General features: G+C 69.4%; 4 protein-coding genes across 5 annotated transcripts in view; 3 read left to right on the top strand and 1 right to left on the bottom strand.

Annotated features, from left to right (window-relative positions):
- Positions 1-2,074, top strand: part of CACNA1H (calcium voltage-gated channel subunit alpha1 H) — a 33,922-nt gene extending 31,848 nt beyond the window's left edge. Inside the window, exons 36-37 of the mRNA XM_040973761.1 lie at positions 752-963; positions 1,382-2,074. Of these exons, the coding sequence (XP_040829695.1) occupies positions 752-963; positions 1,382-2,074 (905 nt within the window). The remainder of the gene's footprint in view (positions 1-751; positions 964-1,381) is intronic.
- A 250-nt stretch (positions 2,075-2,324) lies between these two features.
- On the top strand, positions 2,325-6,369 carry UBE2I (ubiquitin conjugating enzyme E2 I). 2 transcript variants are annotated; one of them, XM_040973603.1, is made up of 7 exons: positions 2,325-2,423; positions 3,097-3,172; positions 3,271-3,354; positions 4,018-4,090; positions 4,754-4,863; positions 4,941-5,020; positions 5,851-6,369. In XM_040973603.1, exons 2-7 carry the CDS (start codon positions 3,107-3,109, stop codon positions 5,912-5,914), a joined length of 477 nt encoding a protein of 158 aa, XP_040829537.1. In that variant the 5' UTR covers positions 2,325-2,423; positions 3,097-3,106; the 3' UTR covers positions 5,915-6,369. The 2 variants fall into 2 exon arrangements, with proteins under 2 accessions (XP_040829537.1, XP_040829536.1); XM_040973602.1 differs by having other exon boundaries at positions 2,330-2,423; positions 3,032-3,172.
- Positions 6,370-8,403: 2,034 nt separating this feature from the next.
- On the top strand, positions 8,404-17,343 carry BAIAP3 (BAI1 associated protein 3). Its single transcript, XM_040973598.1, has 34 exons — positions 8,404-8,461; positions 10,731-10,867; positions 10,960-11,047; positions 11,127-11,207; positions 11,326-11,433; positions 11,550-11,609; positions 11,684-11,750; positions 11,829-12,024; positions 12,128-12,172; positions 12,276-12,353; positions 12,439-12,541; positions 12,663-12,770; positions 12,850-12,945; positions 13,016-13,119; positions 13,381-13,501; positions 13,637-13,761; positions 13,847-13,937; positions 14,032-14,088; positions 14,166-14,263; positions 14,346-14,397; positions 14,480-14,610; positions 14,698-14,821; positions 14,905-15,048; positions 15,131-15,220; positions 15,312-15,503; positions 15,582-15,650; positions 15,740-15,819; positions 16,012-16,120; positions 16,217-16,288; positions 16,365-16,445; positions 16,516-16,636; positions 16,709-16,832; positions 16,905-17,110; positions 17,192-17,343. The coding sequence occupies exons 2-34, from the start codon at positions 10,740-10,742 to the stop codon at positions 17,293-17,295; spliced, it is 3,453 nt and encodes a 1,150-aa protein (XP_040829532.1). The 5' UTR covers positions 8,404-8,461; positions 10,731-10,739; the 3' UTR covers positions 17,296-17,343.
- Positions 17,344-17,442: 99 nt separating this feature from the next.
- On the bottom strand, positions 17,443-19,338 carry TSR3 (TSR3 ribosome maturation factor). The gene is made up of 6 exons (XM_040973760.1): positions 19,227-19,338; positions 18,957-19,155; positions 18,567-18,760; positions 18,126-18,299; positions 17,964-18,027; positions 17,443-17,866 (listed from the first exon to the last, which is right to left on the bottom strand). Exons 1-6 carry the CDS (start codon positions 19,336-19,338, stop codon positions 17,623-17,625), a joined length of 987 nt encoding a protein of 328 aa, XP_040829694.1. The 3' UTR covers positions 17,443-17,622.
- Between the last annotated feature and the right edge of the window lie 52 nt (positions 19,339-19,390).

Raw genomic sequence — 19,390 nt, 5'->3', positions numbered from 1 at the left:
CCCTCCACTGCGTTGCCAAGCCATCAGCAGAGAGCTGGAGCACAAGTGGGGCGGTCAGGACTAGAACTAGTGCCCGTGTTGGATTCTGCAGACGGAGGGTTAGTGTGCCGACATCCAGGGTCAGTGTTTTTAGAAGTAGCGCTTTTATCACGGTGGGGGGGGGGGGCGGCTAAGCGCACCCAGCCTCCTACGGGCAGCAGGACAGGCTGGAGCCTCAAACACTGCCCGTGCCCCCCCAGCCTCCAAAAGCCTTTTGGGTTCAGTGTCTCCTCAGGGGGTGGGCGCAAGTGGGTCAGCTGTGGCCCTTGGGCAGTAGCTCTGCTGTTGGTGTGTCTGAGTGTGCTTGTGCCCCGCGTGTGGGGCACGGGAGGTGTTGCCCCCAGACTGGGCACAGTGCTACCCCGTGGGGGCATGAGGAGGTGCAGTCACCCTGCAACTGGGCAGCTGCGAGGCCGCCCTTTCCCCCGCGGGACCCTTCCTGGGCAACTGCAGGCTGTGGACACGGACCAGTTACCAGCCTCTCCCCAGCGCATCCACTGCACCTTCCACCGGGCACCGGGACGGAGACATCTGCGGTCTGCCGGTCTCCTCAAGGCTGCCCCGGCCTCCGCGGCTTGCTGGGCGCGGTGGACAACACCCGGCCCGGCGCAGCGCAGGAGCTCCATGGCTGCATGCCCACGCGTGTGTCCTGCTCCTGGGACCCACAGGCCACAGTATGTCCCTGACGCGCTCCTGTGCCCCGACGGTCCAGCCGGGGCCAACTGGGTCCAGTTCCGCAGTGCAGCGCTGTCTCTGACGCCTGGAGCCCACAGCGTCCTGTGGCGTTGGCGCCCTGAGCGAGGGTTGGGTGGCCATAACAGCGCACAAGCGCAGTTGCAGGCCCTCAATGGGAGAGGGCGCACCTGGGGCGTGGAGCAGGTGGAGCAGGTGCACCCGGACCAGCCAGGGCTGACGGGAGCTCAGGTGAGCCGGCCGGTGTGCAGGTGGCCTCCGGAGGGGGGAACAGGTGCAGCTGACCCTCTCGTTAAACCCGGGGCCGCGGGTGCCCTCCCGGCTCCCAGCAGGCCCTCCCAGCGGACGGCAGGGCCTCGCCACGCAGCCAAGGAGCTAGGCTGAACCCTGCAGGCCAGGTACAGGCTCCTCGTGCCCCGCAGCTCCCCGTGGGGAGCGCCGAGGGTCTGGAAGTGGGTGCTCGCCCTGAATTGGGGGCCGTCTCAGGTGGTCAGAGGGAGGGAAGGCTGGCGGGTGCGCGCCGGAGGGTCGTGGCAGCTGCACCTGGGGTTCTGCGGGGATCCTGCCGTGTCCACGGTTGGTCCTGGGAGGGAAGGGGCGCCGGCCCTTGTGGGCAGCAGGCTCCTGCGCACATCTGCCCCCTGGGCAGCTTGGCTGGGCTCAGCTGCTGCTTGTGGGAGCCTGGGGGTCACTGCGGTGTGGCCGGCTGAGGAGGCGCGCACGGCGCCCCCGGGGGGACGCGGACCCTCCCCAGGGCGCTGGGCAGCCGGACCCTCCCGGGGCCGCGTCCACCGCGCGCAGGGGCGACGCGCTCCAGGCGGGGGTCCCGGGGCAGCTCCGGCCGAGCCGCGCGCGCTCCCCGAGGGCCAACGGTGCGCGCGCTCGAGGCTGCCGCGGGGCCGCGCCTCGTGCACGCGCGCCGGCCCCGCACCCCGGGTTAGGGAGCGTCGGCGCTAGTCCTCCCGTCGGTCGTGGGAGCGGTCGGCATTCTGTACGGGGTCAGCTCATTGGGCGGATCGAGGGGAAGCCCCGCCCAGCGCCCAGCGCTGGCCAATGGCAGCCGGTGTCACAGGACGCCCGACTCCGGGGCCGGGCCCCGTCCGGCGAGGCCTCGGGCGTCCGTAGGCCGCAGCGGCCGTGGGCCCCCGGGCCCTGCCGCTGGCCCCCAGGAAACCACCGGAACCTGCGCGCGGGGCCGCGCCCGCCGGACATCCGGGGGGCCCTCGAGGAAGGCGGCGCCCCGCTCCCCCGGCTGCCGGCCGGCGCATTCTCGAGTGCGCCCGTGCGCCCCGAAGGGGGAGTTTGCCGACGCTCCCTCGCTCCGGGGACGCGGCTCCTTTAAGAGCACAGGCGTCCGGGGCGCCGCCTGACTGGAAAGCCGCCCCCGGGCCGGGCTACCCCGGAAGGCCTCGAGGCGCCGGCGGCGGCGGAGGGGCGCGGGCGGCTGGCTGAGCGGGGCGGCGCGGCCGGCGGGGCGGCGGGTCCCGGGGGCGGCCGCGCGCGGCGCAGGCGCGCCGGGGGCAGCCCCGCGCCAGGCCCCGCCCCGCCGCCCCGCCCGCGCCGGGGTCCTCGGCGCTCGGGGCTGCGCGCGGAGCGGGCTCCGGAGGGAAGTCCCGAGACAAAGGGACGCGCCGCCGCCGCCGCTCGGCCCCCGCTTGTCCGCCTCGCTCGCCGGGCCGCGGCCGCCCGAGGTGAGCGGGGCGACGGCCGGGGGGCGGCCCGGGCCCGGGGCGGGGGCCGGCGGCGCGGCGCGGCCTTGCGGGCGGCGCGCGGCCTGCGCGGGGTCACGGCGGCCGGTTGCGGGGCCCGAGCGGGCCGGGCCAGGAGCGGGTTGGGCCCGGGGCCGGCTGTGTGGGCGCCGGAGCCGCTCGGGGCGGCTGGGCCCGCGGCCCGGGAGGACTTGGGCCCCGTCGCCACCTCGTCCCTGCGGGGCAGGCCGAGCGTCTGTGCAGGGTGGCCGGCCCGGTGAGCCGGTCAGCAGGCCTGTTGCGGGACGCCGGGGAGTAGCGAGGACGGGACGGAGGGGACGGACGGGGATGGAGGGCCAGGCGTGGACACGACCCCGTGCCGGGGAGGGATGGCAGGCCGGGTGTGGACACGACCCCGTGCCCGGGAGGGATGGCAGGTCGAGCGTGGACACGACCCCGTGCCCGGGAGGGATGGCAGGTCGAGCGTGGACACGACCCCGTGCCCAGGAGGGATGGCAGGCCGGGTGTGGACACGACCCCGTGCCCGGGAGGGATGGCAGGCCGGGTGTGGACTATGCCCAGGCCTTGCTTCTCACCTGGGGTCCTGGCAGCCCGTGTGCCCTGGGAGCTCCTGAGGAGCCCGGCGAGCCTGTCCTCACCGCCCCGTGTGCTCCAGGTTTTGGACCATGTCAGGCATTGCCCTCAGCAGACTTGCCCAGGAGAGGAAGGCGTGGAGGAAAGACCACCCCTTTGTAAGGAGAGCTCGCCCTGGGTTGGCTGGGCGGGCAGGGGCTGTGGCTGCAGCGGGCACAGGTGGCTCACACCCCTCTGTCACCTGTCCCCTTGCCAGGGTTTTGTGGCCGTCCCGACCAAGAACCCCGACGGCACCATGAACCTCATGAACTGGGAGTGCGCCATCCCCGGGAAGAAGGGGGTAAGTGGGCACGTCCTCCACGCCTGCAGGCCAGCTGGGGGCCAGGCCACGGTCAGCTGGGGAGGGAGCCCTTGCTGCCTCTCCTGGGGGCAGGGGGCACTTCCTAGTGCTGGCAGTCCGCTCCTCGGGCTGTGCTGGGCCGGCATGGCCCTCCGGGGAGGCCTGAGCTGCCTGGGTCTTGACAGTTGGGCTGGGGCGGGGGGAGCTGTGCACAGACGGCTTCCTGTCTCCTCCCCAAGTGCCAGCCCAGGCCTGTCGGGTGGCAGGGACCAGGTGCCCAACCACTTCGCCCATGCGGAGCTGCTTGTCTGGGGTTTGTGCTGGGTGGTGATGGCGCCTCCTCCCTCACACAGGACTGGCCTTTGGCTGTTGGACTGGGTTTGGGCTCTTCTGCCTGAGGCCCTGGGGGTGGAGAACGGGGGACCCAGGACAGCTCCACCTCCAGGGGCTGGGGGCTGCAGGCTGAGTTTGTTTGGCTCTGTGCAACCTTCGCTGCCTCTGAGTGGTGGACCCTGCAGCCCTGCCTGCCCCTCCTGGGGGCTGTCTACACTCACCCCTGTTCTGCCCTGCCCTTCTCTTTGGGGGGCTCACTGCACCCTGCCCCATGGTACAGTCCTCCTAGTGGGGCCATGGCCTCAGCCACCGGACACTCTTGTCCCACAGACTCCGTGGGAGGGAGGCCTGTTCAAGCTGCGGATGCTCTTCAAGGACGACTACCCCTCCTCGCCCCCGAAATGTGAGTGGGTGGTTAGGCTCTCCCGGGCGGGGAGTGGGGGCAGCTCCTGGGCTGTCTGAGGCCTGTGGTTGCTGGGGGCGGTGGGGAGGGCAGGGAGCAGCTGCTCCGTGAGCCCCGGGCGGGAGGTGCCTTCTGGCAGTAGGTGCCACCTTGGGTTCACGCAGGTCGAGGTCCCTTGGGAGGGCGTGCCCTGGGCTAAGCCGCTGTGTGTGTGGCCACAGGGCTGTGGGGGTGGGGCACCTGCGGGAGGTGACTGCTCACCTTCCATGCCGTGCTGGAGCCAGAGGACCAGGAGCAGGGACTAGAGCAGCGCTGGCTGCGTGTGGAGGGCGTGTCGTGTGGCACGTTCTGAGCGGGTGCTGCTTAAGGAGTGCCGAGCTTCAGCCTGGCTCCCCCAGGATCCACCTGCCCGAGCTTGGACAGCGTGTCATCGGGACAGCTGTGTGGCCGCGAGGAACGGGCGGGGCCTGGATGCAAGGTGGCCGGCTGCCGAGGTGGGAGACCTGGCCTCTGGCTCTGGCCTGCCTCCTGGCCGCGTTCCTGGGCTGTTGAGCCGTGCTCGTGGGTTCTGTGGGAAGTTGGCTGGAGGCCCGGCGGCTTCGGTGTGCGCCCGTGCCCAGGCAGGCGGCCACCTCTGCAGTGCCGTCTTTCTCCCATGGCCAGGTAAATTCGAGCCGCCGCTGTTCCACCCTAACGTGTACCCCTCGGGCACGGTGTGCCTGTCCATCCTGGAGGAGGACAAGGACTGGAGGCCGGCTATCACAATCAAACAGGTAGGTGACCCTGGCCACAGGGCGTCCCCCGCCTGCCCCCAGAGCCCCTGACCCTGCCGTGTCTGTCTCCCTCGCAGATCTTGTTAGGAATACAGGAGCTGCTAAATGAACCAAATATCCAGGACCCAGCCCAAGCAGAGGCCTACACGATTTACTGGTGAGCGGAGGCGTGCGGGGTGGGGATGCCTGTGCAGGGCCTGGCCCTGGGGTGGGGTGGTCGGGCAGCCACTCCTGGCCACCAGGGCCGGGTCGAGGTGTGGGTGCTGGAGGAGGGGGCTGGCCCAGGGCGACAGGCGCACCTGCCTTGTGCCCGACACTCGGGGTGTCTCCAGTTGGAGCTGGTCCATGGGGAAGGCTGGGGCTGCACCTCCTGGTGGGAGGCCCTTCTGCCCAGGTGCTGGCCTGGTGCCCTCTTTTAGCTGAGGCCAGATCACCCGGCAGCTTGCTGGGCTGACGTGCAGTGAGGCCTGCCACAGTGCTTTCCAGAAGCCTCTGCGGCTGCGGCTCACCAGCTGGCCATGCTGCCCGCTGTGTGCTCACTACTCGACAAGTTTGCCCGTGGCACGTGTCACCTCCTCCGTGTAGCTTGTTGGAAAGGGTTAACCCGTGTCCTGAAGGCCCTGGGCTGTCTGGCCGTTGGTCGCATCTGTCCTTGTCCATTCCGAGGAGGTGAACAGCAGCTGCCAACCTGTGGCTGGCCGGGCTGGCTGTGGTGGCCCCGGACCCCCCGGGTCACCCTGGGCATGCTCTGCACCCCTGATGGTGTGGCTAGCTGCTGAGCTGCCACCTCACCCCACAGCCCTGCCCTGGGGAGCGGGGCTGGCGTCTGTGGATACAACTCACAGCGGCCCCAAGGTGTGCGCCCAGACCCCAGGGGCTGTGGAGAAAGGCGCCTGCCCCAATTGCCCCCATCCCGGGGGACGGTGCAGTGACCATGTGGCCGCCCGGCCTGGCCCTGCTCACCCGTATCTTTCTTGACCTCCTCAGCCAAAACAGAGTGGAGTATGAGAAGAGGGTTCGAGCACAGGCCAAGAAGTTTGCACCCTCATAAACAGCCCCGGATTAAGGAGAAGGAAGGGATTGGTTTGGCAAGAACTTGTTTACAACACTTTGCAAATCTGAGGTTGCTCCGTACAGCGCTAGTCACCTAGGGGAGGGTGGGTGGGCGCCATGTCCATTGCCGCCACTGGCACCCAGTGCTCCGTCGCCGGCAGCCCCCGTTTCATACAGGGTCTCTTCCTCCCGTCTTTTGTATTTTTGATTGTTATGTAAAACTCGCTTTTATTTTAATATTGATGTCAGTATTTCAACTGCTGTAAAATTATAAACTTTTATACTCGGGTCAGTCCCCTAGGCGCTAGCCCCCCGCTCTCGGATGCAGGCATGCCCACGCTCGCGCTCCGCAGCCTCCAGCTGGCCCGGCCGGCGGCGTCCCCACGCACCACTTTCCTCGTGTCCATGGGCGTGTCGTCTGTGTCGCTGTTAGTCAATAAACTGTTTCTATGACGCTCCTGTCACGTTCCTGTCCGAGTGCGGAGAGGAGCCCGGCCTGACCCTTCCTGTGAGACTGTCGGGCCAACCGTGAGGGGCACGGTAAGCACTTGATGCAGCCGTGTGCCCCCCATCCCTGGCAGATGCTGGCAGCGGGGAGCCATGGTCGGGTGTGGCTGAGGCTGGGGGTGTGGCTAGGCCCTCACTAGCCGCCTGCGCCGTGGTGGGCTGCTCGGAGTTGAGGACTAACGGGTCGGACCCTGCTGACGGAATATCCCCACTGAGCCGAGCTTCGGCCGGGCAAGGCCCCATGGCCTGTCCAATGTCCGCAGGCCACTGGGGCAGGCAGGCAGCTCCCGACTGGACAGCGGAGGGGAGGTTGCCGGCTGGCCACCTGGCCTGGCACTGGAGGACCCTCTCCTGAGCCACCAGCCTGCCCACCTCGGGCTGCCGGGCCCTGCATGCAGCCCCAGGTCCCTCCCATCAGCATCAGGGCAGCTGTGGGAAGCCTCCAGCTTGAGTTGCCATGACGACATGTTGCCAGGTTGGAAGGCCCAGCACTGACTTGGACCTGCTCGAACCGGTTTGAGCCAGCTCTAGCAAGGAGGGGTCCTAGGAATGATGGTTTCCAGGGTCTGTCCCCATCAGACCCTGACGTCCTCCAACGCTGGCATGGCTGGGCCCGGCGCTGTCTCAGGTGTGACCATGGTCTGGGATGTGACTGGCAGGTCTTGGAGCGGCAGGGGAGGGGGGGTGATCCCTGTTTCTCAGCGAAAGCATACACACAGCAGGAACACCGCCCAGGGCACCCCTGTGTCCAGGCCTGGCTCCCTGACAGCCCCTGGGGCACAGGATCGGGCTTCCCCCCCACCCACCCACCCAGGGCTGTCTCTGGCCTGAGTCTCCCCTTGGGGGGCTGCCTAGAGCCCAGGCTCTGCTCTGTCCTAGGCCTGTCTGCTTGTCCCCACCTTCCCCTGGTCTCTGGAGGAGCCACCCCCACACAGCGGTCTCAGGGACCCAGGCTGTGCGGGGGCTGGGGGCCAGCAGCCTCCCTCACCGGCCCCTCCTGATTTCCTGTTTACAGCCCGCAGCCTCATCCCTGCACCCCAAAGCCATCACCATCACCATGGCAACCAGGCCCCTGTGTTCCCACAGGTTGTCAGAACCTGACGCAAGACCCCGCAGTGCCCCTCCCCCACAGAGGAAAGTGGGGAGGGGGCAGGGCTGGGCATTGCCCGCTCCGGCCCCCCAAGTGTCCAGCCCCCTCATCGCTCCTTTGACTTTGCGGGGAGCCCTGGGGTGTAGGGCCTTGCCTCTCCCCACCCAGGGTGCAGGCCGTGTCCGAATGTGAGTCCACAACAGTCCCTGCAGGCAGCGTCTACCCTACCCGCAAACGGGGACAGCCGCTGGGCTGCCGCCAGGTGCAGAGCTGGGGTCCAGCCGTCCTCGCCGCCCCTCCATGCCACAGGTACCAGGGCAGGGGTGCAGCCCTCCCTGCAGCAGGCTGGACCCTTGGGGGTGAAAAGTCCAACCACACACAGGTGTCTACTGATGCCTGCTGAGACCCAGCCGGGCGGGGCGGTTCCTGCGCGGGCCCCAGGGTGCTCAGACCGCTGCCCTAACGCCCCAGGGGTGGGCAGCGCCCCGCAGGCAGGACCCCACGGGCTGGGGTGGGGACTAGCCAGAGCCAGGATTGCGCAGGGGGTCCGTGGGCCCCTTCTCGCAGGACCTGCTGTGCCCCCAAAGCGAGATCTCAGACCCAGGCCCGCCCGGACAGCCGGGGGGCTGGGAGGGTGGGTCCAGAGAAGGCCGTGCGACCCTTCGAGCAAAGTCTACGGGAGGGTGGGCAACGCCGGCTTCCTGGGGCCGGGGAAGAAGACCCCACCGACAGCCCCCCAGGTGGAACCTGCTGGCCCCGCCCTCAGCTCCGGCCCCGCCCCCGGACTGCAGCCCTGGCCCCGCCCCCGCGGCCAGGCCCCGCCCCCGGCCCGCAGCCCCCGCCCCCGGCCCTGCGCCCTGCGCCCGGCTCAGTCCCCGGTGCGCGCGGCGGAGAGCGGTCACGGTGCCAGCGCCCCCGAGCTCGCGCCGCAGGACCCCGCGCCCCACGGTGAGTGCGGCGGGTGCCGTCGGGGCTCGGCCCAGCACCCCTCCCGGACCGACGGACCTACGGAAGGACGCCGCTTCAGACCCTGTCACTGCGCCGCGCTCGTGGGGGACCCTGGGGGCGCGGGAGGGTCGCAAGGACTCGCCCCTGGCCCTGCGTGCTCGGGGTGGGCGCGGGGTCCCCCGGGCCAGAGGGCGGGGGGAGCGGAAGAGGGCGCCCCCAGACCCCGGTTCTTCCCAGGACCCCCCCATGCCGACCGAAACCCGCTGGAACGAGGGTCCCTCCCTCGCTCGCGCGCAGCCTTCACGGGAGGGGCGTGAAAAAATCACGCAGCGGCTCGGCTTTCGACGCCGCTTGCCTTTCCCCGGGAGGGGCCGCATCTCCCACGGTCATGCGGGTAGCGCAGCAGCTGGGTAAAATGCAGATGCCCGGGCCCCTCGCAGGGAGCGCAGCAGGTGGCCGAGCAGCCCCGTCAGCCCCGACCCGGGCGTGGCCCGACAGCCAGCGCTGAGTGCCCTGGTTCAGATCCCGGCTCTCAGCAAGTTCCCGGGACGTCATCCCGGTCCACCCTGGGGCCAGCCCGGCTGCAGCTCCAGCAGCCTCTTTGCTCACGGGAACTGTGGGGGCTGTGACCGACCGCGGTCCCCGTGGCCAGATACAGGGCTGTGGTCACAGCGCTCGCCTACCCTCTGCCCAGCAGTGGCCACCAAGAATGCTTACTGGCCAGACCAGCAGCAGGAGGTGGCCCCACGGACCAGTGAGGGAGGGGGCTGCCAGGGCAGCCTGAGTGTCCAGGGGAAGCAGAGGGTGGTCTTTGGGCATGGGGTGTGAGAGCCACCTCTCCCGACACCTGGGCAGCCCACAGCTGTGGCCTCATCTGGCTGGCGATGGGGCAGGAGCTGCCCGCAGACCCTGGGACTCGTGCATTTAGCCCTGGACGTTAGAGCCGGGAGACCTGACTCAGTGCAGGGCATCCCCTGAGCCCAGCACCGCTCCAGGTGCTGGAGCCCTGCCCTGCCGGGTGCCCTGTGGCGCATGTAGGTGGGGTGCTAGCCTCCCTTTCCGCTGCAGGTACGGGGGCCCCCCGCCAGGCAGCCCTGGCCACTCAGCTCCTGCGTCACGTTCGTCAGAGCCCCTCAGCCCCACACACGGATGCCGGGCGGCTGGCGGTTGCCCTGGCAACAGCTCAGGCAGCGGTGGTTCTGCTGGCTCCAGGATGGGGTGGTGCTCCTGCGCTCAGCCTCAGACAGATAGGGAACTTGAGACCTGTGGAGGGAGCCACAACAGCTCCCGGAAGCACTGTGCCCCCTTCCCCAGGCTGTGGGGGTTCTCCGCCATGGGGTGGGCACACAGGGTCCAGGAGAGGCACTGCAGAGGTCTCGTGGTCCCGGGCCACCAACGAAAGGGAACTGGTTCAATAGGTAGCCCAAAGAAGTGCCTGCTACCAGCAGTCTAAAATCCAGCCTAGCTGGCCCTAGTCCACTGCCCTGCCAGGCTCTGGAGCCGAGAGCTCCTCCCCTCTGCTGACCCTGGGGGCCAGACCGTAGGTGCAGGGGCCAGGCAGTGTCTTCAGATGCACGGGGCATTGTGTGGTCACAGTGGGTGCAGAGGCCAGGGGTGGTGGGGGCAGTGTCCTGGATGGACCATCATGTCAGGGGCAGTGTGTTGGGGTGGACTAGACAGTGTCCTGTCACCTGCAGGCCAGCAGAGGGCGGTCGTCGCATGGTGGAGGAACAGGCTGCTGTGTGACCTGGGGCTCCCAGGGAGACCTTGGGGTGCTGCCAAGGAGCGTCCACTGCTGTCCTTCCCCGTGGAGCCGGCCCCTGTGGGAGAGGGCACAGCTCTGCCAAAGCAGGCCTGCGTGGAGCTGACGGGCGTCCTCCCTGTGTCCAGCGAGGCCCACCAGGGCTGGCGGCTGGCTGCAGGCCTTCGCCGAGCAGACGAGGGGCTGCTCCGGCAGGAGGCAGACCTGCTCCCGAGGCAGCTGCAGGTTCAGGAAATCGTTGCTGCCAGCCCGTGCATCTCCAACTTGGGCTCTGGGGCCTCCCTAAATGGGACACTGCCGTGATTAACACGTGGGGATCCTGGAGCCTCCTGCGTGGAGGCCACGGGTCCCCAGCGCCTGCCCTAGCCCCAGAGTGGACACAGGGGCACAGCATCTGTGTCCTCTCAGCAGACGTCCCCCACCCCCTTCCGGGGTACTGAACCGGGCACTCCGCAGGGGGCTGTCCCGTGGACCCCAGCATTGGGCGCACGTGTGTTCTCCCCCCAGGTGGCCACCATGTCCACTCTATTGGAAATCAAGAGCAGTGTGCTCAGGCAGGTACAGGTCTGCCCGTCCTTCCGCCGCCGGACAGAACAGGAACCGGACAGCAACGCTGACACGCCAGAGGCGGGCACGGGTGCCTGGTGTGTGCCGGGCTGGGAGGGAGTAGCAAGCCTGAGCCTCCCGGTGCTCACGTAGGCCAGGGCGGCCCTCGCTGACCAGGCCCTTCTTCCAGGAAACCTGGGGATGGTGTGGAGTTCTTTACCCAGATGCGCCTCCTCCTGAAGAAGGGGGAGGCCCGGCAGGGCCTGCCGCGCCCTGAGGTGAGGAAGTCCCTGCCCTCCTCTGGGAATATCCCTGTCCAGACCCTGGCCCCACCCAGACTTACCCCTGTCCCCACAGGTCCTCCTGCGCAGTGGCGCTCCAGCCCCCGCGGAGCCTGTAGACTCCAACCGTGGCCTGAGACCCCTGACCCAGGAGGAGGTTCTAGGACGGGGCTGGAGGGAGGCGGATGGGTGGCTGCAATGGGGGCACACTGGAAGCGGTCAGCGCGACCCCAAGTGCCTGGGCGAGGGCCAGAGCGGCCCCATTTCTGCCGCAGGTCGAGATGCTGTACGAAGAAGCTCTGTACACGGTCCTCTACCGAGCAGGCACCATGGGCCCTGAGCAGGTGGACGACGAGGCGGCCCTCCTGGGCTACCTGCAGCAGGTACACTCCATGGCCCTGCCCCAGGCCGCTCCCTAAGCCTGGGCATCCCAGGAGGGGCTGAGCCCGAGGTCCCCAGGACAGTGGTCACGGGCCTGCCACCTGCCTTGCTTCCCCAGGTGTTCGGCACCAGCCCTGAGGAGCACGCTGAAGCCATTGGGCGAGTGCAAAAGGCCAAGGTGAGGCAACTGGGCACCTGGGCACGGGCTCAGGTGGGCTCTGCTGCATCTGTGCTGGGCCCCTCTGCCCACAGGACCCCACGTATGCTCTCAAAGTCTCCGTCATGCGTGCCAAGAACCTCCTGGCCAAAGACCCCAATGGTGAGTTGTTGGGGGAGCCAGGCCTGGGCTCTGCAGGGGCCCAGGTGTGCTGCGGGCTCAGTGTTCGCTGCACCGCAGGGTTCAGCGACCCCTACTGCATGTTGGGGATCCTGCCCGCCTCGGGCACCCCACGCCAGCCCAGCGGGCACAAGGAGCAACGCTTCAGCTTCCGCAAGAGCAGCCGGCGTGGAGTGCCCCTGCCTGCCAAGTGCATCCAGGTCACGGAGGTCAAGAGCAGCACGCTGAACCCTGAGTGGAAGGAGCACTTCCTCTTGTAAGGGCCAGCCTCCCCGAAGGAGGGCATGCAGGTGGGACAGGGGACGGGCCTGACCGCCTGCCCCTCAACCCCTCATGGACGCCCTTGTCCCCCGCCCCAGTGAGATCGAGGACGTGCACACGGACCAGCTGCACCTGGACATCTGGTACCAGCCGTACCCTGTAGAGCGGGGCCCCGGACCTCTGTGGGGTGGGGAGCGGGGCTGTGTGCTGGGCTGCACGCAAGGCTGGCCTGTGCCCTGCCTCCAGGGACCACGACGATGACGTGTCCCTGGCTGAAGCCTGCAGGAAGCTCAACGAGGTCATCGGCCTGAAGGGCATGAGCAGGTGCGGGCGGGCGTGGACACGGGCGCAGCGGGTGGTGGGTGCCCAGGGCCTGTGGCCCACACCCCTTCCTGCCCTGCTCCCCCAGGTACTTGAAGCAGATTGTTAAGTCGGCCCGTGCCAACGGGACGGCGGGACCCGGCGAGGACCACGCGGACGACTTCCTGGGCTGCCTCAACGTCCCCGTTAGGGTGAGAGTGCGGCTTTGCCGGGCCTCCCTGGGCTGCCACCGAGCCCCCACTGCTGTCCTTCAGGCCCCCCAAGCGGGCTCTGCAAGGCCAGTGGCCTGACCTGGCCCTCCACGCCCCCCAGGACGTGCCCGTAGCTGGCGTCGACCGCTGGTTCAAGCTGGAACCGCGCTCCAGTGCCTCCCGTGTGCAGGGGGACTGCCATCTGGTCCTCAAGCTGGTCACCACTCAGGTGGGCCGCCCAGGGCCCCCCGCCGCCCCCAGCCCCGGCGCCGGGCCGGGCCGCTGGTGACGGGCGGCTCTCCTTGCAGAGGGACACGGAGATGAGCCGGCGCGGCCGCTTCGGCTTCCTGTCCTACCTGCTGCTGCTCAGCCGCGTGCTGCGCTACGAGCACCGCGCAGAGCAGGTAGTGGGCGCCCCGCTGGGGCCGGGGGTGCCGGGCTCCCGCCTCCACCCACGCCGCGCTGCCTCCCCAGCCCGACTCCAGCAGCTGGCGCGGCGAGCTCAGCGGGCCTGGGACCACCGTCCTCTGCCTCCACGGGGCGCAGAGCAACCTGTCGGCCCTGCAGCTGGCCGTGCTGTGAGTGGGCGGGGCGTGCTGTGAGTGGGCGGGGCGTGCTGTGGGCGGGCGGGGCGTGCTGTGAGTGGGCGGGGCGTGCTGTTAGTGGGCGGGGCGCGCTGTGAGTGGGGCGGGGCGTGTGAGAGGCGGGGCGTGCGGTCGGTGGGCGGGGCGTGCGGTGAGTGGGGCGGGGCCGTGCTGTGAGTGGGCGGGGCGTCCAGACAGGGCGGGGCCACACCGAGGGGCGGGCCGGGAGCGGACTCACCTTGGCCCCTCCCCCAGGCACTGGCAGGTCAGCAGCCGGCACCACCAGACGCGCACGCTGGACTACGGCTACCTGCTGGGGCTGCTGGAGGGCATGCAGGCGCACTGGGAGGAGGCGGCGTCGCTGCCTCAGGAGCAGGTGAGGGCTGGCCGAGGCCTGCAGGGGACAGGCGCTGGTCCCCTGGGGACGGTGGCTGTGGGCCTCCTGGGGCAGGCTGGGGCCGGCAGGTGCGGTGCACGCGGGGCTGAGGGAGAGCCTGAACGCTGCCTTCAGGAGGAGAGCCTGGCCGACAGCTTCTCCGCCTTCTCCGAGTTCGCGCTGCGGCTGCTGCGTCAGCTCCGAGACTACTTCCCGGCCACCAACAGCACGGCCGTCTACCGCCTGGAGCTGCTGCTCAAGTGCGTGGCGCGGCCCGGTGCGCGGTGCATGGTGCGTGGCGCGGCCCGGGCGGCGGGCAGCCTTCCCACTGCCTGCTGTCCTCAGGTGTCTGGACAAGCTGCAGCTGTTCCAGCCGTCTTTTGAGATCTGCCCATTCGAGACGGAGCTGAGCATGGACATTGCCGCCGCTCTCAAGGTGTGCAGGGAGGTCCGGGCGGCCCCGCAGTCCCCCCGCCTCTGCCCCACTGTGTGCGGCTCAGCCCCCGCCCCGTCTCTGCCTTCCACCGCAGAGGGGCAACCGCGACTGGTACGACAGACTGCTGAGTGCACGGAGCCCCCGGGAGCAGGTGAGGCCGCGGCGGGCCGGGCGCGGGGGATTCAGGGCGCCGGCGGCGCCGGATCTGCAGCAGGGGCTTCCTTGCAGCCGGGGCCGCAGCGCCTGGCCGGGCTGATCCAGGTGGCCGACACCGTCTACGAAGACCTGCAGTCCTGCTATGGCATCTACGCCGGCCTCTTCCTCAGGTGGGCCAGCTCCCCCGCCAGCGCCCGGGGTCCCGGGGTCTGGGTGGGCGGGCCGCCCGAGGCTGAGACGTGCTCTCCACAGCAGCCTCAAGGTAGACTTCTTCACCCTCACCTTCCGGCAGCTGGAGCGTCTGGTGAGGGGGCGTGCGGGGCTGGGGGAGGGGGGCCGCCCAGGACTCCTGGCCGCTGCTGGCCTCATGCCACCCTGTGGGGCAGATGGCTGAGGAGGCCTGGGTGCTGACGGAGGAGCTGGGCCCCAAGATGACCCTGGACGTGGCCTCGGGGCTCTTTGAGCTCTACCTGACCCTGGCGGACACTCAACGCCTTTGGAGCAGCATCCCTGGCCGGTGCGTGACCCGCACCCCTCAGGCCTTGGCATCCCAGCCTGGGACTGGAGGGCATGTCCGACTGTACCCCCACCCCTGCCCCCGCAGGGACAGCCGCTCCCTGGCCCTGGCCGGCATCCACGTCCCATTCCTGCCAGCCATCAAGCTCTGGCTGCAGGTGCTGCGGGACCAAGCCAAGTGGCGCCTTCAGGGAGCTGTAGAAGCAGACACGGTGAGTGAGGGCTCCAGCCTGAGGTCAGTGGGGCTGTTCCAGGGCCCTGTGACACTGGCTACTCTCTCCTGGCCCTGCCGTAGCTGGAGCCTGTGGACGCTGCCTCCAAGCACAGCAGCTCGGCTGCCACCGCCAGCCTCTGCTTGGGCCACATCCAGGAACTCTGGGCCCGCCTGGCATGGCCAGACCCCGGCCAGGCCCAGGCACTGGGCCTGCAGCTCAGCCAGGTCAGCTGCAGGGCGGGGCGGGGCATGGCCTGGGAGCAGCAGGGCCAGGTCCACACGCCTCTGCCCGGTGCCCGCCCCACAGGACATGTGTGAAGCCACCCTGCTCTACACGGCGCTGCTGCGGAAGAAGGCAGATGCCCAGCAGGGAGCTGGCGAGGCGGTGAGTGAGCTAGTGCTGGCCAGCCAGGGTGCAGGGGCGGGTGGGCTGGGCAGGCCCCGGTCCCGGCCCCCTGACTCACACTCTGCGCCCCCGGCCGCTGCAGCTGTGTGTGGTGCTCAACGACGTGGAGCTGGTGCGCAAGGCCGCTCGGCAGGCGCTGGGGGGCTTGGCGTGGCCCGAGGGCGCCGAGGGCACCGAGGGTGGGCTTCCCCGCTCCCTGCTCAGCTGCATGTCGGCCCTGGACGATGACCTGCAGCGGGACGCCCACACCGTGACAGCACACCTGACCTCCAAGGTAGGCAGGGGCGGCCTGGCCTGGGGACCGGGTGTGGGGGCTGCCCCTGGCCGTGCTAAGTGCTGCCTGTCCCACCAGATGGTCAGTGACACCCAAAAGTACGTGCAGCACATCAGCCTGTCGCCTGATTCCATTCAGAACGAGGAGGTGAGAGGCCTGGACCAAGAACCAGGAGACAATGGGCGTGCTGGGAGTGGGTGGGGCCCAGGCCGACGCTGCCCTGGGGACTCCCATAGGCTGTGGCTCCGCTCCTCAAGTACCTGGACGAGAAGCTGGCCCTGCTGAAAGCCTCCCTGGTGAAGGAGAGTCTGGGCAGGTGCGGCCAGGGGCAAGGGTTGGTGCTGGTTCCCCGCGGGGTGCCGGGGCAGGCTGAGGCTGGGTCCCCGCGGGGTGCCAGGGTGGGCTGAGGCTGGGTCCCCGTGGGGTGGGCTGAGGCTGGGTCCCCGCGGGGTGCCAGGGTGGGCTGAGGCTGGGTCCCCGCGGGGTGGGCTGAGGCTGGGTCCCGCAGGGTGCTGGAGGCCCTCTGGGAGCTGCTGTTGCAGGCGATCCTACAGGCTTTGGGAGCGAACCGTGACGTCTCTGCCGACTTCTACGGCCGCTTCCACTTCACGTTGGAGGTCCGTCTGCTGGGGCCGGTGGCAGTGCTGGGCTGCTCTGCTGGCTTCTGGGGCTGCAGCCAGGAGCCCATGCTCACTTGTGCCTCCCTGCTCCAGGCTCTGGTCGGGTTTTTCCATGCCGAGGGCCAGGGCCTGCCACTGGAGAGCCTGAGGGACGGGAGCTACAAGGTGAGGCGGGGGCGGCGGGGGCGAGGCAGACATGGGCGGGGCTGGCAGCCAGGTGCCCTCCCCGCCCTCCTTGCAGAGGCTGGAGGAGGAGCTGCGGCTGCACAGGTGCTCCACTCGCGAGTGCATCGAGCAGTTCTACCTGGACAAGCTCAAGCAGGTAGGGCGGGCTGGCCTGGGCTCGTGGCACAAGCAGCGCCCAGCGGCCAGGCTGACTGCTCTTTCCACAGAGGTCCCTGGAGCAGAACCGGTTCGGCCGCCTGAGCGTCCGCTGCCACTACGAGGCGGCTGAGCAGCGGCTGGCAGTGGAGGTGCTGCACGCGGCCGACCTGCTGCCCCTGGATGCCAACGGTGAGCGGGCTCGGGGCGGCTGCAGGCGGGACGGGGGCGGGGCACCCGAGGGCTCACAGCTGTGCCCCCTAGGCCTCAGCGACCCCTTCGTCATCGTGGAGCTGGGCCCGCCGCACCTGTTCCCACTGGTCCGCAGCCAGAAGACGCAGGTGAAGGCGAGGACGCTGCACCCCGTGTACGAGGAGCTCTTCCATTTGTGAGTCCCTGCTCTGTCTTGCTCCCTGGCCCACAGGCCGAGTTGTCCCCGTGTGACCATCCCGGCCCGCAGCTCTGTGCCCGCAGAAGCATGCCGTCGGCGCGGGGCTTGCGTACTGTTCACCGTCATGGACCACGACTGGCTGTCCAGCAATGACTTCGCGGGGGAGGCTGCCCTGGCCCTGGGCAGCGTCAGTGGCATTGCCAGGCCCCAGGCGGGCACCGCCGTCAAGGCCGTGCAGCCCGTCACCCTGCAGTTGCGCCGGCCCAGAGCCCAAGGTGAGTGTGTCGGGTGGTGGGTGCGGTGCGGCGGCCGGGCGTGCCAGCTGCCTCCTGCTCACACACCCGCCCGCCCCACAGTGCGATCTGCACTCAGGATGCTGGAGGGCCGCGCCAACAAGGAGGCCCAGGAGTTTGTGAGGAGACTGAAGGAAATGGACAAGTGCATGGAGGCAGATCCCTGAGCCCCTCTGGGCGCACGCACCCCGCCGCCCCCAGCCGTCCAAGTGCTGTGGCCCCCCAGGCTGGTTTTCATGTGTGCCGTGAACATGTGAGCCCCAAGCCCCACGCAGATACCAGCACTGGCCCTGCTCCCCCGACACCCCGTGACGTTTCTGGTCTGTCGGCCCTTCTGGCCAGGGATGGGTCCCACCCCTCCCAGGAGCCGGCATGAAAGCAGAGGCTGCCACGTGCTTCCAGTCTGCAGCTTCATTCAAGTAGTGGACTGCACCAGAGCCCACCCCATCCCACCCGCATGAGCTGCCCCCAAATACACACACTGCAGTCTCAGTCTACGCTGCCTCTGTGTCCTCGGCAGGGCGCCCGTCCCCCGAGCCCTGGGTGCCGCTGTGTCCTCGGGCAGGGCGCCCGTCCCCCGAGCCCTGGGTGCCGCTGTGTTCTCGGGCAGGGCGCCCGTCCCCTGAGCAGTTGCTGTTGCCCTCCCTGTCCTCGGTGTCAGGCACCCGGTCCTCAGCCTGGTCGCTGTCGCTCGTGTCGGCTTCGGTGTCTGTGTCTGTGTCCTTGCTGGCAGACAGCCTGCAAAGGGGAGGTACCCCAAGGGTCATCCCCGGGGGTCCAGGCAGCCCTGTCTAGAGCTCCCCAGAAGCAGCAGGGGCTGAAGCTGGGCACCTACCGGGCGCTGGTCACAGGCCTATTGGGGTTGGCAAACTCCCGCCCTGAGTCCACATCGAAGGGATCTGGAGTGACGGGGGGAGAGACAACCTCTAAGCTGGGGCAGGTACAGCGCTTTGGGGGCTGCCACCACGTGCCCCGACCTCCCGCCACGCGGCCTCACCGGGCTCCTCCTCTGACGAGTGCTGGGTGCTGGCCAGGAACTCCTGCTCGGCCTGCTGCACCTGCTTGGGGGAGCTGCAAGCCGCATACGTCTCCAGGAGCTGCCGGTTCAGGTCCAGGAAGCCCTCACCCCACTTGAACTTGCGCAGTATAACGTTGGCCACGTCAGCGAGGCCTGAGGGTGCAGGAGAAGTTGGCTCAGAGTCCCCCCTGGGGCTCGGGTGCTGCGTGCCTCCCCTTGCAGACTCCTGGCCCCTCTCCACAGTGGAGACTGGCGGACCCAGGCGTGGCCCATCCCCACAGCCCCCTAGGTGGTGACTTCTAAGGGTGAGCAGGGCTTGCCCACACCCGTCCTGAGGGGCAGAGGTTTCACAATGGGGGCCACGCTGAGTCCCTGGCATACAGCAGACCAGAGGCGGGCACACAGGACCCTCGAACGAACCCACGATGCAGAGAGTGGCAGCCAGGGCCTCCACGCAGGACAGCTTGCAAGGCCGGCCGTAGTTAACGGGGTTGGCGGCCACCAAGTAGGGCAGCAGCCTCACGTGGCCACCCCGCATCTTTTCAAAGGGCGTCTCGTCCAGTCGGCCCCAGGAGCAGTCAATGACGGCGACCCCAGCCTGAGCCACGAGCTGCCTGTGGAGGACAGTGCAGGGATGGAGGACAGCGGAGGGACGGCGGGGGACAAGGGAGGGACGGTGGACAGCGCAGGGGCGGCAGGGGGATAATGGAGAGACGGTGGGGGACAGTGAAGCGACGGCGGGGGACGGTGCAGGGCCTGCCGGACGGTGTCCCGGGACGGCTCTCGCCGGCGTGCGACGCGGGCACCCACCTGTCTGCGGGGGACACGAGCTGGGTGCCCAGGGGGCTGAGCACCAGGCCGCCGAACCTGTGTCCCAGGCGCAGGCAGCGCACCAGGCCCAGGCGGGCCAGCTTGCGGCCGGTGCAGCGCCGGGGGTCGCAGTGGCCCAGCTCCCACATGGCCAGCACGCAGGGCGGCGGGCGGGCGGCGGCCTCGGCCCCCGCGGACGCTGCAGCGGGAGAGACAAGGGTCAGGCCTGGGCTTCGGCGGGGCCTCCGACCCGCCATCGCCCGCACGCACCAGGCAGCGCCGCCTCCAGCTCCTCAGCGAAGGCCTCCAGGGCGCGGCCCGGGGCCCGCCGGGCGCGGCCGCCCTCCGGCCCCGATCCTCGCGCGGTCCTGCGGCGGCCCATGGCGGGAGCGGGGCGCACGGCCGCCGGACATGTCAGCGCTGCGCCGGCGCCC

The sequence above is a fragment of the Ochotona curzoniae genome, unplaced genomic scaffold (assembly GCF_017591425.1).
Source record: "Ochotona curzoniae isolate NIBS_2020 unplaced genomic scaffold, NIBS_Ocur_1.0 contig_2321, whole genome shotgun sequence".
Taxonomy (NCBI): Eukaryota; Metazoa; Chordata; class Mammalia; order Lagomorpha; family Ochotonidae; genus Ochotona; species Ochotona curzoniae.
This window is presented reverse-complemented; position numbering and strand designations above follow the sequence as displayed.

Excerpts from the sequence above, each read along its gene's own strand:
- TSR3 (XM_040973760.1), bottom strand. The coding sequence starts at position 19,338 with ATGGGCCGCCGCAGGACCGCGCGAGGATCGGGGCCGGAGGGCGGCCGC. Across the intron at positions 19,156-19,226 it reads GCTGGAGGCGGCGCTGCCTG|CGTCCGCGGGGGCCGAGGCC; the intron begins GTGCGTGCGGGC and ends CTCCCGCTGCAG. Across the intron at positions 18,028-18,125 it reads CTCGTCAGAGGAGGAGCCCG|ATCCCTTCGATGTGGACTCA; the intron begins GTGAGGCCGCGT and ends CCGTCACTCCAG.
- UBE2I (XM_040973603.1), top strand. The coding sequence starts at position 3,107 with ATGTCAGGCATTGCCCTCAGCAGACTTGCCCAGGAGAGGAAGGCGTGG. Across the intron at positions 3,355-4,017 it reads CCATCCCCGGGAAGAAGGGG|ACTCCGTGGGAGGGAGGCCT; the intron begins GTAAGTGGGCAC and ends CTTGTCCCACAG. Across the intron at positions 4,864-4,940 it reads CGGCTATCACAATCAAACAG|ATCTTGTTAGGAATACAGGA; the intron begins GTAGGTGACCCT and ends TCTCCCTCGCAG.
- BAIAP3 (XM_040973598.1), top strand. The coding sequence starts at position 10,740 with ATGTCCACTCTATTGGAAATCAAGAGCAGTGTGCTCAGGCAGGTACAG. Across the intron at positions 12,542-12,662 it reads GCCTCAACGTCCCCGTTAGG|GACGTGCCCGTAGCTGGCGT; the intron begins GTGAGAGTGCGG and ends CACGCCCCCCAG. Across the intron at positions 15,820-16,011 it reads GTGAAGGAGAGTCTGGGCAG|GGTGCTGGAGGCCCTCTGGG; the intron begins GTGCGGCCAGGG and ends TGGGTCCCGCAG.